The sequence below is a fragment of the Microcebus murinus genome, chromosome 12 (genome assembly GCF_040939455.1).
Source record: "Microcebus murinus isolate Inina chromosome 12, M.murinus_Inina_mat1.0, whole genome shotgun sequence".
Lineage (NCBI taxonomy): Eukaryota > Metazoa > Chordata > Mammalia > Primates > Cheirogaleidae > Microcebus > Microcebus murinus.
The window spans coordinates 15,944,979-15,959,656 of NC_134115.1; the positions used below are offsets into that span (position 1 = coordinate 15,944,979).

The 14,678-nt window shown below is 33.4% G+C and overlaps 1 protein-coding gene across 1 annotated transcript in view; it reads left to right on the forward strand.

Moving 5' to 3' along the window:
- Nucleotides 1-14,678, forward strand: part of GKAP1 (G kinase anchoring protein 1) — a 68,130-nt gene that overhangs the window by 20,755 nt on the left and 32,697 nt on the right. Inside the window, exons 5-7 of the mRNA XM_076008585.1 lie at nucleotides 7,444-7,521; nucleotides 10,542-10,665; nucleotides 14,129-14,151. Of these exons, the coding sequence (XP_075864700.1) occupies nucleotides 7,444-7,521; nucleotides 10,542-10,665; nucleotides 14,129-14,151 (225 nt within the window). The remainder of the gene's footprint in view (nucleotides 1-7,443; nucleotides 7,522-10,541; nucleotides 10,666-14,128; nucleotides 14,152-14,678) is intronic.

A 14,678-nucleotide genomic window follows, 5' to 3' on the forward strand; every position in this document is an offset into this window, starting at 1 on the left:
TGTTATTTTTAAATGTTCACAATTTTATTTTGATAAATGAAAAATTAGAAAAGTCGTATCATGACTGTCGGCTAAAGTCGCTGTGCGCGTTCATCTGTGGCTGTCAATTATAGTTGACGCTGGTACCAAAGTGGTTAAAAATAACATAGTCTATTTAGAGTATTTGTGTGAAATGAAACCCCTGCTTATGAATACAAAAAAATAGGAAAGAAATAGGTAAAGAAATCAATAGACATTTCAGATTTTTTGTATTGATAACAAAATACATGGTTCCCAGTGTGATTTTTAAAATTTAAAGAGAACCACTTATACATAGCACTTTTCATTCTATGAAGTTTGAATCAGTTGAAGAAAAAACCCAAAGAATTGGTCCATATAACAAAAGATAGAAAGGAAAGCGAAATAAGGTATAAAAAATACGTTGTTCTATGAATAAATATACATATTAATAGTCGGATTTAGCAAAAGACAAAGACCAGTTGGGACAAATTGTTTGAACCATAGTTTGATCTTAATTCTAATATTTTCTTTAACATTAAAAATTATGATATATTGACTCTGCAAAGATTGATTCAAGCTATTCAAGATGCTATGTATTTTGCTGAGATACGTTGCCAAAGCTACCGGAAATCGTAACAAATAACTTCCCTACATTATTATTGTGTTTAAAGAAGTGTTTTTATCTCATTTTTCGTTTCAAAAACTTTTATAGATCCCAGCATACTTCATTGTGGAAGAGTAGTCTTATATTGCCTACCTATTTCTTTGCATGGATATATATATCAAAAGATATATATATCAAAGATATATATGTTTCACATTTGAAATGGGTTGGTTTTAATGTGTTATGGGATTTAAAAAACGATATGTGGGCTGAGCACAGTGGCTCACACCTGTAATCCTAGCACTCTGTAAGGCCGAGGCAGGAGAATCATTTGAGCCCAGGAGTTCTAGACCAGCAAAAGCAAGACTCTGTCTCTACTAGAAATGGAGAAAATTAGCCAAGCACAGTAGCATGTACCTGTACCAGCTACCTCCCAGCTACCCTAGGAGGTTGAGGCAGGAGGAGAAAGAATTCTCGACACAAAGATTAGAATGGTTTTAAAGAAAGAGTTTAACTTTCCAAAGGGAGGGAAGGACTCAGCACATGAGAAAGAAAGGAGAAGTGCTGGCAGGGAGGATAAGGGGTTTGGGATTTTTATTAGGGGATAAAGGGGAAAAAAGTGATTGTTGCCAGCTGATAGCAGAAAACAGATGTGAAATGGCTGCATCTGTTTTTCCTTGATTTTTCTCTTCTCTGGGAGGCTGGCTTAGCAGGGTCCTTGGAATGTGGTCTGGTGGGAACTGGGGAAGCATCACACTCCTTCTGTCTTCTCTGTTCTTTTCAAGTGCTGTGAAAACAAATGCTTACAGGCCACAGGTGGTTAATCAAACAAGGAGCTGTTCTATAATTACTCCCTTCAAAGGGGCAATTATGTGCTGAGTTTTGTCTTTTTTTTCTGTTAGGTAGTATTTTTTTCTGTTTATTTTTTCCGTTATATAGTTTATTAGCAAGGCTGTCCTATCATATCTCAGTAAAGCTGTTTTTAAGAAGATGTATAGGCCAAGGTTTTGATATGATTGTATTCATAATTTTTGCTTTTTCGTTTAATACTGAATCAAGATCAGGAGACATATTGTTCACTAACAGCTGTTGCCTGTGATTAAATCTCTGTGTAGATATTATTCAGGTATAATCTGTCTTATTCATGATGCACTGATATTATTGATTCTAGTGTACCTTTTTAATAAGTCTACCTCATGGCTCAAAAATAATTAACTGAATAGGAAAATCTCTTCTTATGAGTTTTCAGTGATAAATAGACCAAATTTTATTGTGTATTTCTTCTTATTATTATAGTGATTCAGCTTCCACATATCACCATTTGTTTCCAACTCTAAAGTGAAATATATCTGTTAGCACATGCACAATAGCAATTGCTCTCTCACATGGTATCTTCCAGTTCATTTGGTAAAAGTGTTTTGCCAATAGCTTGTTCTGGTTTCTTTTGTTTGTGAATGTGATATTTGTTATTAACTTTGTGGCTGATATATAAGTCCCTTGGCAATAGTTTGACTTGTACTGGTTTCCTATTAAGGAGTACAAATTCAAATAAGTTCTCCGGGTTTTTGACTCTTTAGCAACAAAATTCATCACTTTTGTTCTGGAAAGCATTACTTTAGTACTTGTTCTGGAAAGAGTCATACAGGTCACTGGGCTTTGTTTGAAACAAAAATTGTGATGTCTTCAGGTCTCTGGTACAACCAGGTTTCATAGCAGGTGGCGAGGAGCAAATAGGTTGATGACTCAATAAATGAAAATTTTAAATATTCATTGTCTTTATTTTCTGTTTATGATTTTCCTTTTCTGCTTATGTGGCATCACTTTTGTCATAACATATATACAGGTTTATTAATATATTTCATATTCATTTTATTGGAGTTCTGTTAATTTTAGAATTTATGGTGTTTTTATACATTGCATTATTTGCTGTTCTACTTTTTTTTTTTTTTTTTTTTTGAGACAGAGTCTCACTTTGTTGCCCAGGCTAGAGTGAGTGCCATGGCATCAGCCTCGCTCACAGCAACCTCAAACTCCTGGGCTCAGCAATCCTACTGCCTCAGCCTCCCGAGTAGCTGGGACTACAGGCATGTGCCACCATGCCTGGCTAATTTTTTGTATATATATTTTTAGTTGGTCAATTAATTTCTTTCTATTTTTGGTAGAGATGGGGTCTCGCTCAGGCTGGTTTCGAACTCCTGACCTTGAGCAATCCACCCGCCTCAGCCTCCCAGAGTGCTAGGATTACAGGCGTGAGCCACCGGGCCCGGCTGCTGTTCTACTTTTATTACTACTTTTAATCCTTTAGTGAATCGTTGAATGATTTTTATTACTTGGGATATGATAAAGTATATGATAAAAATACAAACTTAATAAGTATGAATAGCACCCAAAAGACTTAAAAATACATTAGTTGAGAAGAACTGAATGTAATAATTAGCATGAACAGATATATGTAGTTTTTGTAGAATGCTGACAACCTTTAAAATCATAATGTTCATTAAGACTATTATAAAATTTCCAGGAAAATAATTCTGCCTTCCGAATTAGTAAAAGATATGTGGTCTACACTTTGAAAATCACTGAGTTAAAGGACCACAATGCACTACTGCTGTTATGGCTGATCAGTTGGCTTCGAGTGTTAGATGTTTGGAATGATATTCTATGTTTTATAATAATTTCGTTCCCATGTTGCCTATGAGAAGTGAAGGGTAACTCTTCATTTTGGAATTTGTCTTGTTTGGATTTAAATGGGTAAAATTGTTATAGTACTTAGACTTACAAATTAATTTTTAAAAATCTTAGTACCAAAATATTTACTATCCTCCAGGTTTTCATTGGTTCTTCATACTCTTTGGTCATAAACCGTTGAGCTATAGGTTTAAATAGAAAAAAAATGTTTTACTACTAGATGGGGAATAGGAGGCAATGAAGGAGGCCAAGAGGAAGGGGATCTGAAGTACTTCATCTTGGGCACATGTAAGTATCTTTTTCAATTCTGTAGGCATTTTAGTGCCTACTATTTCCTCTTTTTCTTCCTTTCTTCCTCTTCCCATAAATACAAAGAAAATGACAAGGAACTTTCAATTTGCAACCCTAAATATAAGGTTTTTTTTTTTTTAATTATGGTTTTATTTACATGTTATTGCCTGGAGCCTATCTTGTAGACCCAGTATCTCTCTCTCTCTCTCTCTCTCTGTCTCATATTCTGTTCTAGTTTTACCTGTGTACTGATTAATTAGATTGATCACTATATTTATGGCAATCTTATTGTGGAGAATTAAGATATGTTTAGAGAAATTTCAATCATATTTTCTTTCTCTTTCTTGATGTGTTAGTCTTGAGCTACCATTCTCTCTGTTAGCTAGGGTCAAAAATTTATCTTTGATTAATTTGTCTTTCATACTTAATTATTCAGTTAGTGTTCCAAAACTTGTTCAGTCTCTTCTTTATTTTAAGTACTGCTACTTTTTGGTCCAAGTGCCTGTATGCTGTCTGAGATTATAGTGGTTTAGTCAGACACATTAATTCTAGATTCTCATTCTTATAATATTGCAGTTTATGTCTTAAAAATATTTTATCAGCATTCCTCTGTTATTATCTACCCTAAATCCCTAATTTTTAGGGAGTGTCTGGAACCTCATTCTACCCTACCTAAAGTAATCCTATTTCCTACTGTAACACGGGGGGGGGGGGGGGGGGGAGGATTTGAATTTACTTTGTACTGCTGTTGTGCTAGGCAGGCTCTGTGCTAGGTACTTCACATGTATTACAATTTTAAATCCTTAAAACTACCTTGTAAAGTTGATATTCCATTTCCTTTATGTATATTCTGAGATTCCCAGAAGTTATATAACTTGTCCAAAGTCATAGCTAGCATGGGTAGAATAGGAATTTAAATTATCCATCTCTGTAATCACTCAAAGCCTATTTTTTTAAACATCTTCCTCTTGTAGTATTTAAAATTCACTTTTTGTCAGGATGGCTTTCCTTGTTGTCCCATAATATATTTATTATTAATATCATAACATTGTTCACATGGCTGTTTCTTCCCGTTATTCTTTATTTCTCTTTCTACCTATCCAAATTATATCTGTCCTTTAAGTACCAACTTAAATTCATTTTTTTTTTTACTGTGTGCTTCTCTGAATTGCATTTGTTGTAGATCTTTTTTTCTCACCTTTTGTAGCTCTTTTAATGTCTTATTCTATTACGTGTAATTCACATGTGTTAGCGTTATGTCCTCAACAGAGTAAAATTCTTTGAGAGGGAAAAAGCCAGGTTTATGCTGCTTCTTTATAGCCCCACAGGCAGGGTGCAGCCCTTAGAAGATTCTCAATTATTGGCCAGTTGATCATATAGTGACATTTTTGATTTGTTCTAGTTTTCAAAAACTTAAATTTATTTATTTATTTATATATTTTTTTGAGACAGAGTCTCGCTTTGTTGCCCAGGCTAGAGTGAGTGTCATTGGTGTCAGCTTAGCTTACAGCAACCTCAAACTCCTGGGCTCAAGTGATCCTCCTGCCTCAGCCTCCCGAATAGCTGGGACTACAGGCATGGTGCCCGGCTAATTTTTTCTCTATATATTAGTCAGCCAATTCATTTATTTCTATTTATAGTAGAGACGGAGTCTCACTCTTGGTCAGGCTGGTTTCGAACTCCTGACCTCTAGCAGTCCGCCTGCCTCAGCCTCCCAGAGTGCTAGGATTACAGGCGTGAGCCACCGGACCCGGCCTTAAATTTATTTTTGTCTACTTGCATTTTCTTTTATACTAGTTTGTGTTAATGATTAAAATGTAAATTTAAGCTCTAAACTGCTATAGTTAGAATCAAATACTGAAAGAGCTATGTTTTTCACTTTAAAAGTTCTGTTGTATTCAGTTTTTATCATGCTATTAGAATCAGCTACCTTAATGTTTAAATTCTACGAGTTAATATCGAAAATAATGATATCTTTCAAGACTCCCAACTTTCTAACCTAGGCTCATGCCTACTAACTTATTTTTGCAATATCAGAATATGTGACATACTGGAAAAATCTTAAATGCTTTTTCCATAATTAAATATCAGCAATAAGGATTAAAAGTTTAGTAGCAAATTGAACCACCTTTATTCGGAATAAACTCAGTGTTAATTTTTCTATGCTGGGATGAATACTATCCCTTAATTATAGTGAAACATTTTGTACTCAGGTTGCTTTGAATCTAGGTGGAGAAATTGATGTAAACTTCCTTTTTTTGTAACACTAACATAAATCCAGTTCTTTTTTTTTTTTAACCTTATTACTGTTATCTTTGAATACCCATTTATGTAAGTGTATATAATAAACCTAAAAGATTAATTTGTTACTTTTTCCTTCTGTGAAGATTGATTTAATTTTTCTTTTTAGTTATTCCATTGAAAAATTATGTACAATTTACTCTGGGCTTAATCAGATTTTCTAGTCTTATATACCCATATTTACCATATAAATTCTAATTGTGTTTTTCCAAGTTAATGTTTTCTGTGTAAATCTTTTCCCTCCCTTTTTATTGTCTCAAGATAGCATTAGATGAGAAGCCTTCAAAGGGATGACATTGGTTAGGAATGACATTGGTGTCCAGTATTAACATTTTTTTTCTAGTTTTTAAGGTATCCATTGGAAATAGATCACTGACTGCTTTGGGGGGGGCTAGTTTCTGGTTTAGTTCAGACTTTTTTATCATTAAGCGAAACAATTCTGACTAACATGGGCAAAAAATAATTTATTGGAAGGGTACTGAATGATTCACAAATTTGAATTAAAAACTAAACAGTAAGATCTTGGGAAAATGGAAACTAAAGAATTTTGAAGTATGGTGGTGGGTAGTATGCAGGATTATGTGATTGGCTGTCTTGCTGGAATCCGAGGATGTTGGAATGAAGTGTAGTTATTCAAAGGAATAAAGGAAGGGATTCCAGACTGACAAAAAACAAGAAATGTCTACTAAATTTATACTTTGTTATCCAGTACACATAGACACACATGCATGTGTACAAATCCAGGATGTTTATTCCTATCATGTTGCATCTGTCTTACATACAGCTGCAGATACACTCACCGTATACCTAGTAACAGACAACCCAAAGTCCCGTGCAACTACTGCAGCACTTCTGTCTGGCAATTAGGAAAAGAAAGTCTTACAGAGAGTAATTCAATTGGAGGGTGGTGAAAGCTAGATTATAAGAAGTTAAGGTAAAATGGAGTGGTGGAAAGAGGAACTGATAGATATAGATCACAAATTAAAGAACTATTTTATATTATTAGATGACTTAAAGGTAAGGCGACCATATAGTTTATCATTTTGAGAGTAAAATGATGTACTATAAATATTCTGTAACACCCAGCATACCAGGACATTTGATCACCTTATTTAAAGGTTCTGTACTGATGGATTTTTCTATATTCAGGAAATGGTATGTTATGTTTAATAATACCTATTGAGTTATTTTTCAGTATTCTTATATTTTTGAGTAATAATCACTATTATAATTTTCCAGTTTCCTAAAGTGGATGGCGTCTTTTACATCTAATATATTTGTCTATTTGTGAGATTTTAAAATAAAAAGTAAGGTTATATCATGTACAACAGACAATTAACAATGAAGGCGGAAATAGAAATCTCAAAATTGGAAATTGTGCTTTGTTATCTTCTACAAAATACAGGTGTCTCTAGTTTGACATGTTTAGGTAACTTTCGAGAACCTGTATTTTTTAACATATTTGTATTCTTTTCCTCTACATATTGTCATGTGTCATGGTTATTTTGCTAGTATGGTATAATGTTACCATCTGTTTATTATGAAACTTTTTTTTTTAGCTGACATCTGAAATGTTTGAAGCAGATCTTGAGAAGGCATTGTTGCTAAGTAAGTTAGAATATGAAGAGCACAAAAAGGTATTTACACATTTATTTATTTAGATATTTTAGAAGTTTAAGGGATCAAACGTTAGGACTATCCTCCATGAACTTCACATACAAGTTCTTTTTTAAAGTTTGTCCTAAAAATTTATCATTGTAACAAAATATTTTCAAGAAGTTTTCATATGGGATTTCTTCTCAAGTTTTGAGAGACAGCAGAAACATGTGGACTAAGCTTTGTCTGGTGGCTAGGCATGTTTAGTTTCTCCACCCAAGATATGAAGGGAAGAGAGGGAATGAAATTCATAAAAGATTATTTATTTTAATTTTAAGTGAACATAGAAAGTAAATAGATTAAAAAATTTAACATGGGTACTACAGTACACGGGCATTCATTAAGAGACCCTCTGCCAGAGATACACTATAAGTAAGTAAAGTAAATGCAAAGCCATTCTTATATTTTGGCCTCATAAACTCAGCATTTATCACTCAGCTTTGATATTAGGTTGTGTTTTGAAATGCATTCTATAGCTTATGACTGTAGGAACATTTAAGTAAAATGTAGTATTGGTTTCTAGTTTCAATATTTAAATTGAGCATTGATTATCTTCATATGATTTAACATTTTAGTTTTTAACATTTATTGGGATTCTTTTTTGGTTCATAAAATTTATTCAACTTGTGATTACTCAGTGATTGATCATAAATAGCCTGTGGTCATGTTTAAGGCTTTTTGGCCATGCCATTTTATAGTAGTGCCTTCATCCAAGATGAAAGGAAGAGAGGAATGAAAATTCACAGCAGATGATTTTGCTGTTTATTTGTAGTTTCACAGTTCAAGGGAAAAGGATAAAAGTTGCCAGTAAAGTGGACATTGTACACAATATATGCTTGTTTTATTTCCATATTCCTATTCCTGTTATCCCAAATAATCAAGAATGACTATCATCATTTGTTACATGTCCACTTAGACACAAAAGCAGGCAATTACAAAAATGGATGTAGCTGTGATTTCATAATTTAAATGGGCTTTCAGATTATACTGAAAAGGTCTTCCTGTCTTCTTTAATTAGGAGATAAAATTTATCAAATAGAATATTATCATACAATAGTCATTGTTGTTAGATCTATGTCTAAAGCTAGAGGATTAGCTGTATCCTTATAGGAGGAATAGAGCAAATGGCATTGATAAAATATCATACCCCTAGCCAGTTTTCTTGACACCGTCATAGGCCTGGTTACCCAAACGCATTGGTTTTATCAGACAGTAGTGACTCTAAGAGAATGGAGGAACTTCTTTTGTTTGATGTGATTACATTGATGTAGTCATTGAGTTTTAAGTCAATATTCAAATAAAACAAGTATAATTCCTTTAGCCTAAGGACCTTTATAATAGATAACTAAAGTTTGAGATGGCATTTTACATTCTGTTCTATCACTTATTCACTGAATATTTATTGATTGGACAAAATGTGTTAGGCACACAATACAAAGATAAGGACATGGTCCCAGCCCTTGAGTTTAGAGGAGGGAAATACATATATAATTATAGTGATATTGTTGAGAGATATACGTTCTCAGTGCAGCGGAAATTCATAAAATAGGAGACTTTTCAGTGCTTTTGGTGGGGATGTGCTTTAGGAAAGAATTCTTAAAGAAGAGTCTTATTAGATGTATTAGAAGTTCACATGGTAGACAAGAGGAAAGTAGGCATTATCAGGGAAGGAGTGGCAGGTATATGTGTATGTGTGAAAGAGTACAGCATATTTGAAAAACTGTGTTTTAGAGACCTAGAACTACTGGAGATGTGGCCAGAGGATAGGATATAAAGAACCTTATGTACTGGCCCCAGGAGATTGGGTCTTATATATCTGTTGGGAAAAATCTATTGAATATTTTTAAGTTTTAGACTGATTTTGGGTTTTCATTTTAGAAACTCATGCTGAAGCAGTGTAGAAGATGAATTGAAGGGCTAAAATTAGAGACTGGTGCAGTGTCCAAGCAAAAGAAGATAGGGGGAATGACAGAATGTACAGAGAGAAAAGAGAATAGAATTAAGAGATATTTAGGAGATAAATTCAATAAGATCTAGTAATTAATTTGGATTAAAGGATGTAGGAGAGTAGGCAAGGGTACTCTGAGGTTTCTAGCTAAGTTGTGTAGATGGTGGTGGCATAACAAGGTGGAGGATTAAGTGGGGAAGGCAAGGTGGTGGGATGGAAAGATATAACACATTGAGTGTGGAGATGCTTATTGAACATTTCAGTTGAATTGTCTGTACATATGGAAATCAGTGTGTAGGTAGAACTTTAAACTTTTGAGATTAAAGAATAATGGGCATGAAGCATAAGAATAGGATAAGAATGGAATAATGGTGAACAGAAACTACATTTTTAAAAAGAAGATTGAGAAAAGAAGCCAGCAAAGGAAACTCAGGAGTAGTCAGAAATGTATTAAGAAAATCAAGATGTACTTGAAAAAATAATGTCTTTTGGATTTGGTAAATAAGAAGTTGACCTTAATTTTTAGTGTCAGAGAACAGCAGAAGCCAGATTTCAGTGGGGTAAGAAAGGAAATTGACTTTTTCTTAAAAGGAAGAAGAAGCAGGTGGCAAGGAGGAGGGGGTTATATACACTAAGGCGTAATTTTTTGTTTTTATTTTAATGTTTAAGATGCAAGTGATTGAGTATATAAACAAACAGGTATCCTTTTATATAATTTTGCTAGCCTAACTTTTGACTTTTTATTTTATTTATATAATTTTATTTATATAATATTTTTATTTATATTTACATATATTTATATTATATATAAATTATATATTTATATCATATAAATATATAAATTATATATTTATATTATATAATTATATAATTATAATAATATAAATTATTTATATAAATATTTTATTTTATTTATATAATATTTATATATTATTTTTATTTATTTTACCTTTTATCTTTGAAAAATAAAACCCTAAGGAACATGTTACTTATTGGTGAATTGATTTTACAGTGTGTAAACTGAACTTAACTGTTGTTGATAATTCTTTTTAGGAGTATGAAAATGCTGAAAATGCTTCAACTCAGTCAAAAGTTATAAACAAAAAAGATAAAAGAAAGAATCATCAGGGAAAAGACAAACCTCTCACAGTATCACTAAAAGATTTTCAATCTGAAGGTAATGTATGTACAATATCTGTTATGCTAAAAGAACTATTCGAAGTCTTATCTTTAAGTTGTAATACCTGATCTTTAAAATAAGTAAAGATTGTTTTGTTATTGTGTCATTTAGAATATAAAAAGCATAAAACTGTGTCTTAGTCTGTTTTGTACTGCTATAACAGAATATCTGAGACTGGATAATATACGAGGCTCTTTTCTGTTTTTCCTTTGAGACAGGATCTCTTTTTCACCCAGGCTGGGATGCAGTGGTGTGATCATAGCTCACTGCAACCTCAAAACTCCTGGGCTCAAGCAATCCTCATGCCTTTGCCTCCCTGGGACTATCCATGCACCACCGCCCCCAGCTGATTTTTTGTTGTTGATGTCCAAGCTGGTCTTAAACTCCTAACCTCAAGTGACCCTTCCACTTCGGCCTCCCAAAATTCTGGGATTACAGGTGTGAGCCACTGCACCAAGCTGAGACTGGATGATTTATAATGAACAGACATTTATTGGCTCATAGTTCTGGAGGCTGGGAAGGCCAGTATCAAGATGCCAGCTTTGGATGAGGTTTTTCTTGATATGTCATCACATGGCGAGAGTGAAGGCAAGAGGGCGAGAATGAAGGCAAGAGCAGTTGAACTCACCCTTTTATAACCAGTCCCACCTGTGAGGGTGGAGCCCTCAAGCCTAATCACCTCTTAAACGTCCCACTTCTTAATACTATTACAATGGCAGTTAAATTTCAGTATGAGTTTTAGAGGGGACAAACTCAGACTGTAGCAACCTATTTGGAAATAACCTGAAACCATTTGGGGTTTTAAAGTAATTTAAACCCACTCATTAAAACTCCTTAAGTAAAACTTAAGTAAGAATTTATCTCTTTGTATTTCTGAGTTTGTCCTTTTTAACTTACTGAAAATAAAAATTGACATTTGTAGTTTCTGAGTCATCTTGAAACATATTATTGTCCTTATACATGAAGTGGTTTGGCTTAAAGTAGGCCAGGAATAATATCTTTAGATTTTAGCCATTATTGGTCACCCTTTTCAAGTTATCTAGAATTGCATCTTAGAAAATTAAAATAAAAATTTTAAAACAATACTTAATGCCAGAAAACTGTTTTATAATGTCATTTGTATTTAATTAATTATTATTATTTTTTTTTTTAGAGACAGATTCTCACTCTATTGCCCAGATTAGAGCACAGTGGTGCAATGATAGCTCACTGCAGCTTCAAACTTCTGGGCTCAAGCAATCCTCCTGCCTCAGCATCCAGAGTAGCTAAGATTATAGGCGTGTGTGACCATGCCTGGCTAATTTTTAAATTTTTTGGAGAGACGGGGTCTTGCTGAATTGCCCAGGCTGGTCTCAAACTGCTGGCCTCAGTTGATCCTCCCTCCTCGGCCTCCCAAAGTGCTGAGATTACAGGCATGAGTCACCACGCCTGGCCCTGTTTGTATTTATTATCGAACAGAGAAGACAAAAGAAATGTTACCATCCACTAGACTGGGGGTCCTCAAGCTTTTTAAACAGGGGGCCAGTTCACTGTCCTTCAGACCATTGGAGGGCCAGACTATAGTTTAAAAAAAACTATGAACAAATTCCTATGCACACTGCACATACCTTATTTTGAAGTAAAAAAACAAATGGGCAAAAAGCACCCACATATGGCCCATGGGCCATAGTTTGAGGATGCCTGCACTAGACTTTTGAAGACAGACCAAAAAGGACATTATTTTTAATGTAGGAAATGGTAAAAATCTTTAACCTGTGCTGTGCAGTATGGTAGCCCTGTTCATGTGTGGCAATTTAAATCTAAATTAATTAAAATTTTAAAATCTAGTTCCTTTATTTCAGATGCTCAGCAGCCACATGTGACCAGTAGCTTCCATTTTAATGGAGCTATGGAACTTTACGATCATCACAGAAATTTGTATTGAATAGCACTGTGTCTATACCAGTCAGAGTGGTCGCTGACTGTATGAACAGCTATTTGTTCATTGACAGAGCAATTTATTTGATTCATGTGATTTTAGCCTTAGCACATTGGGCATTTTTCTGTGAGGATAAATGATACCTTAGCAATAATTTCAAAAAATAAAAATAAAAAAGCTAAATACTGTTTTTAGAAACAAACCTGTCTGCGAAATTAGTAATAAGTATAGAGGAGCATATTGTTTTCTTTTGAGGATCAAGAAAGTTTTTTCTACAGTCTGCCAGTAATTAATCTACTTACCTTTGGAGTTAAAAGAACACACTCATGTTAAAATAAAATTCCCAAGTTTAGTAAGAAATATTTCATATAAGAAATATATTTCATTAAAAATAGGCAGAAGTATGAAAAGAATGCTTTTTAAAACTCCTAATTTATTTCCATCTGTTTTATTTCTTCAGTAGTATGTAAGTTTATTAGATGCATTGAAAGACACATCAATATGATACCATTCAAGGGAAGCTATACAGCTTTTGCAAGTAATGATTAACACAGTTGTGGTTCTTTCTTGGGCTCTGGCATCACATTGTATGCCAAGTAGAACATGCTAGAAGAATGACTGTAACCTACCAGGATTTGGTAGTTTGATCTTCACCTGGTGATTTTGGAATTTACTATGTTCTGATCAAGAGATGTTTAGAGAACTGGACCAACTTTTAGATTCTTTGTCATAAGAAAGCTATTCTATTGTTGTTAGTCCTTGAGAATGGAAAATTTCTGTGGTACACAAGAAGCATTGTTAAATATTAGAGATCCTGATCATCTCCATTTTAAATAAGAGTACTTGCTTGCTATTTGTATTTAGATTCAACCTTGTATGTGTATAGATTCCCTTATGTCTTCCATTCCTCATTCTACTCTCAATAATACTTTTCCAGAAATACTGTGTTGCTTTTAATCAGTGATTTGTTTCATCTAGATATATTTGTAATGAGTTCTTTTTTATATTCTATAAATATACATCAGTTTTTAGGATTTTTTCCATAGTATTATCAAATTACTGTCATGTATATTTTTAAAATAAAATAGCTAATAGATTTTAAGGACAAAAATTACTATTCTACTTTTATATCATTACACAAAGGCAGTAATCTGAACAGTTTTTGCAGTTATAATAACCTGTGGTTTGATTTTGGACTATTTGTGTTCCCCATTTGCTTCCCCTACCCCCCAAATTATGTGAAACCAGAAAAACTAAATTATATGGAATGCATATGCTTAAAATTTCATAATATCATTGGTATGTGTGGCATTTGCTGGGATAGAAGACCTGGACCCTAAGCTGATCAAATTAGTAATTATGTACTGAATTTTAACATCTTATGCCTAGAAAAGCAAATCAGGTGTGAGTCCTAGAAAATCCTTAAATGATTTCTATAACTTAATTTAGAAATTCTTTCAATTATTTTTTTACATGTTAAAATATTTTTTGTATGTTAATTCCCTTCAAGGAAGTCTCACCTTTTTTTTTTTTCATTTACAGATCACATTAGTAAAAAGACTGAGGTAAGTCTTATTATAATCATCTTGTATTGTAGAAAACACTGATGATTTACAAATAATACTTCAGTATTTAGCAGTAAGTGTGTTTTGAGTCATAGTCATTTAAAGAACAACCCATAGGTTTGTCTTGAGTGAACCCACTTGTGTTTCTGGAATTATAGAGATATAAAATATATTAGAATAAAAATACAATTATTTGCATGAAATCATTTGGTTTTATCATCCTAATTTGTATATCTCTGTGTGTGAGCCAAAAAGTTACCACATGTGTGCCAAGCTTAAAATTTTGGTGAAAATTGGTTTAATCTCCAAGTCTATATTTTAATCTTTATTAAAAACCTATTCTGAGACCATGTGTCAAGGTATTTTGGAATTATGGAAATTTGAGGTGAGCTGTGATTCTACAGATATACCCACCGGGAAGAGTAACCTATATACTTCTCTTACCATTCACCATTAGAAGATAGTGCATCTACATGCCTTTCTGGTGTTAGGGCTTTTTTTGTGTTCTTTTAAGACTCTAGTACAGC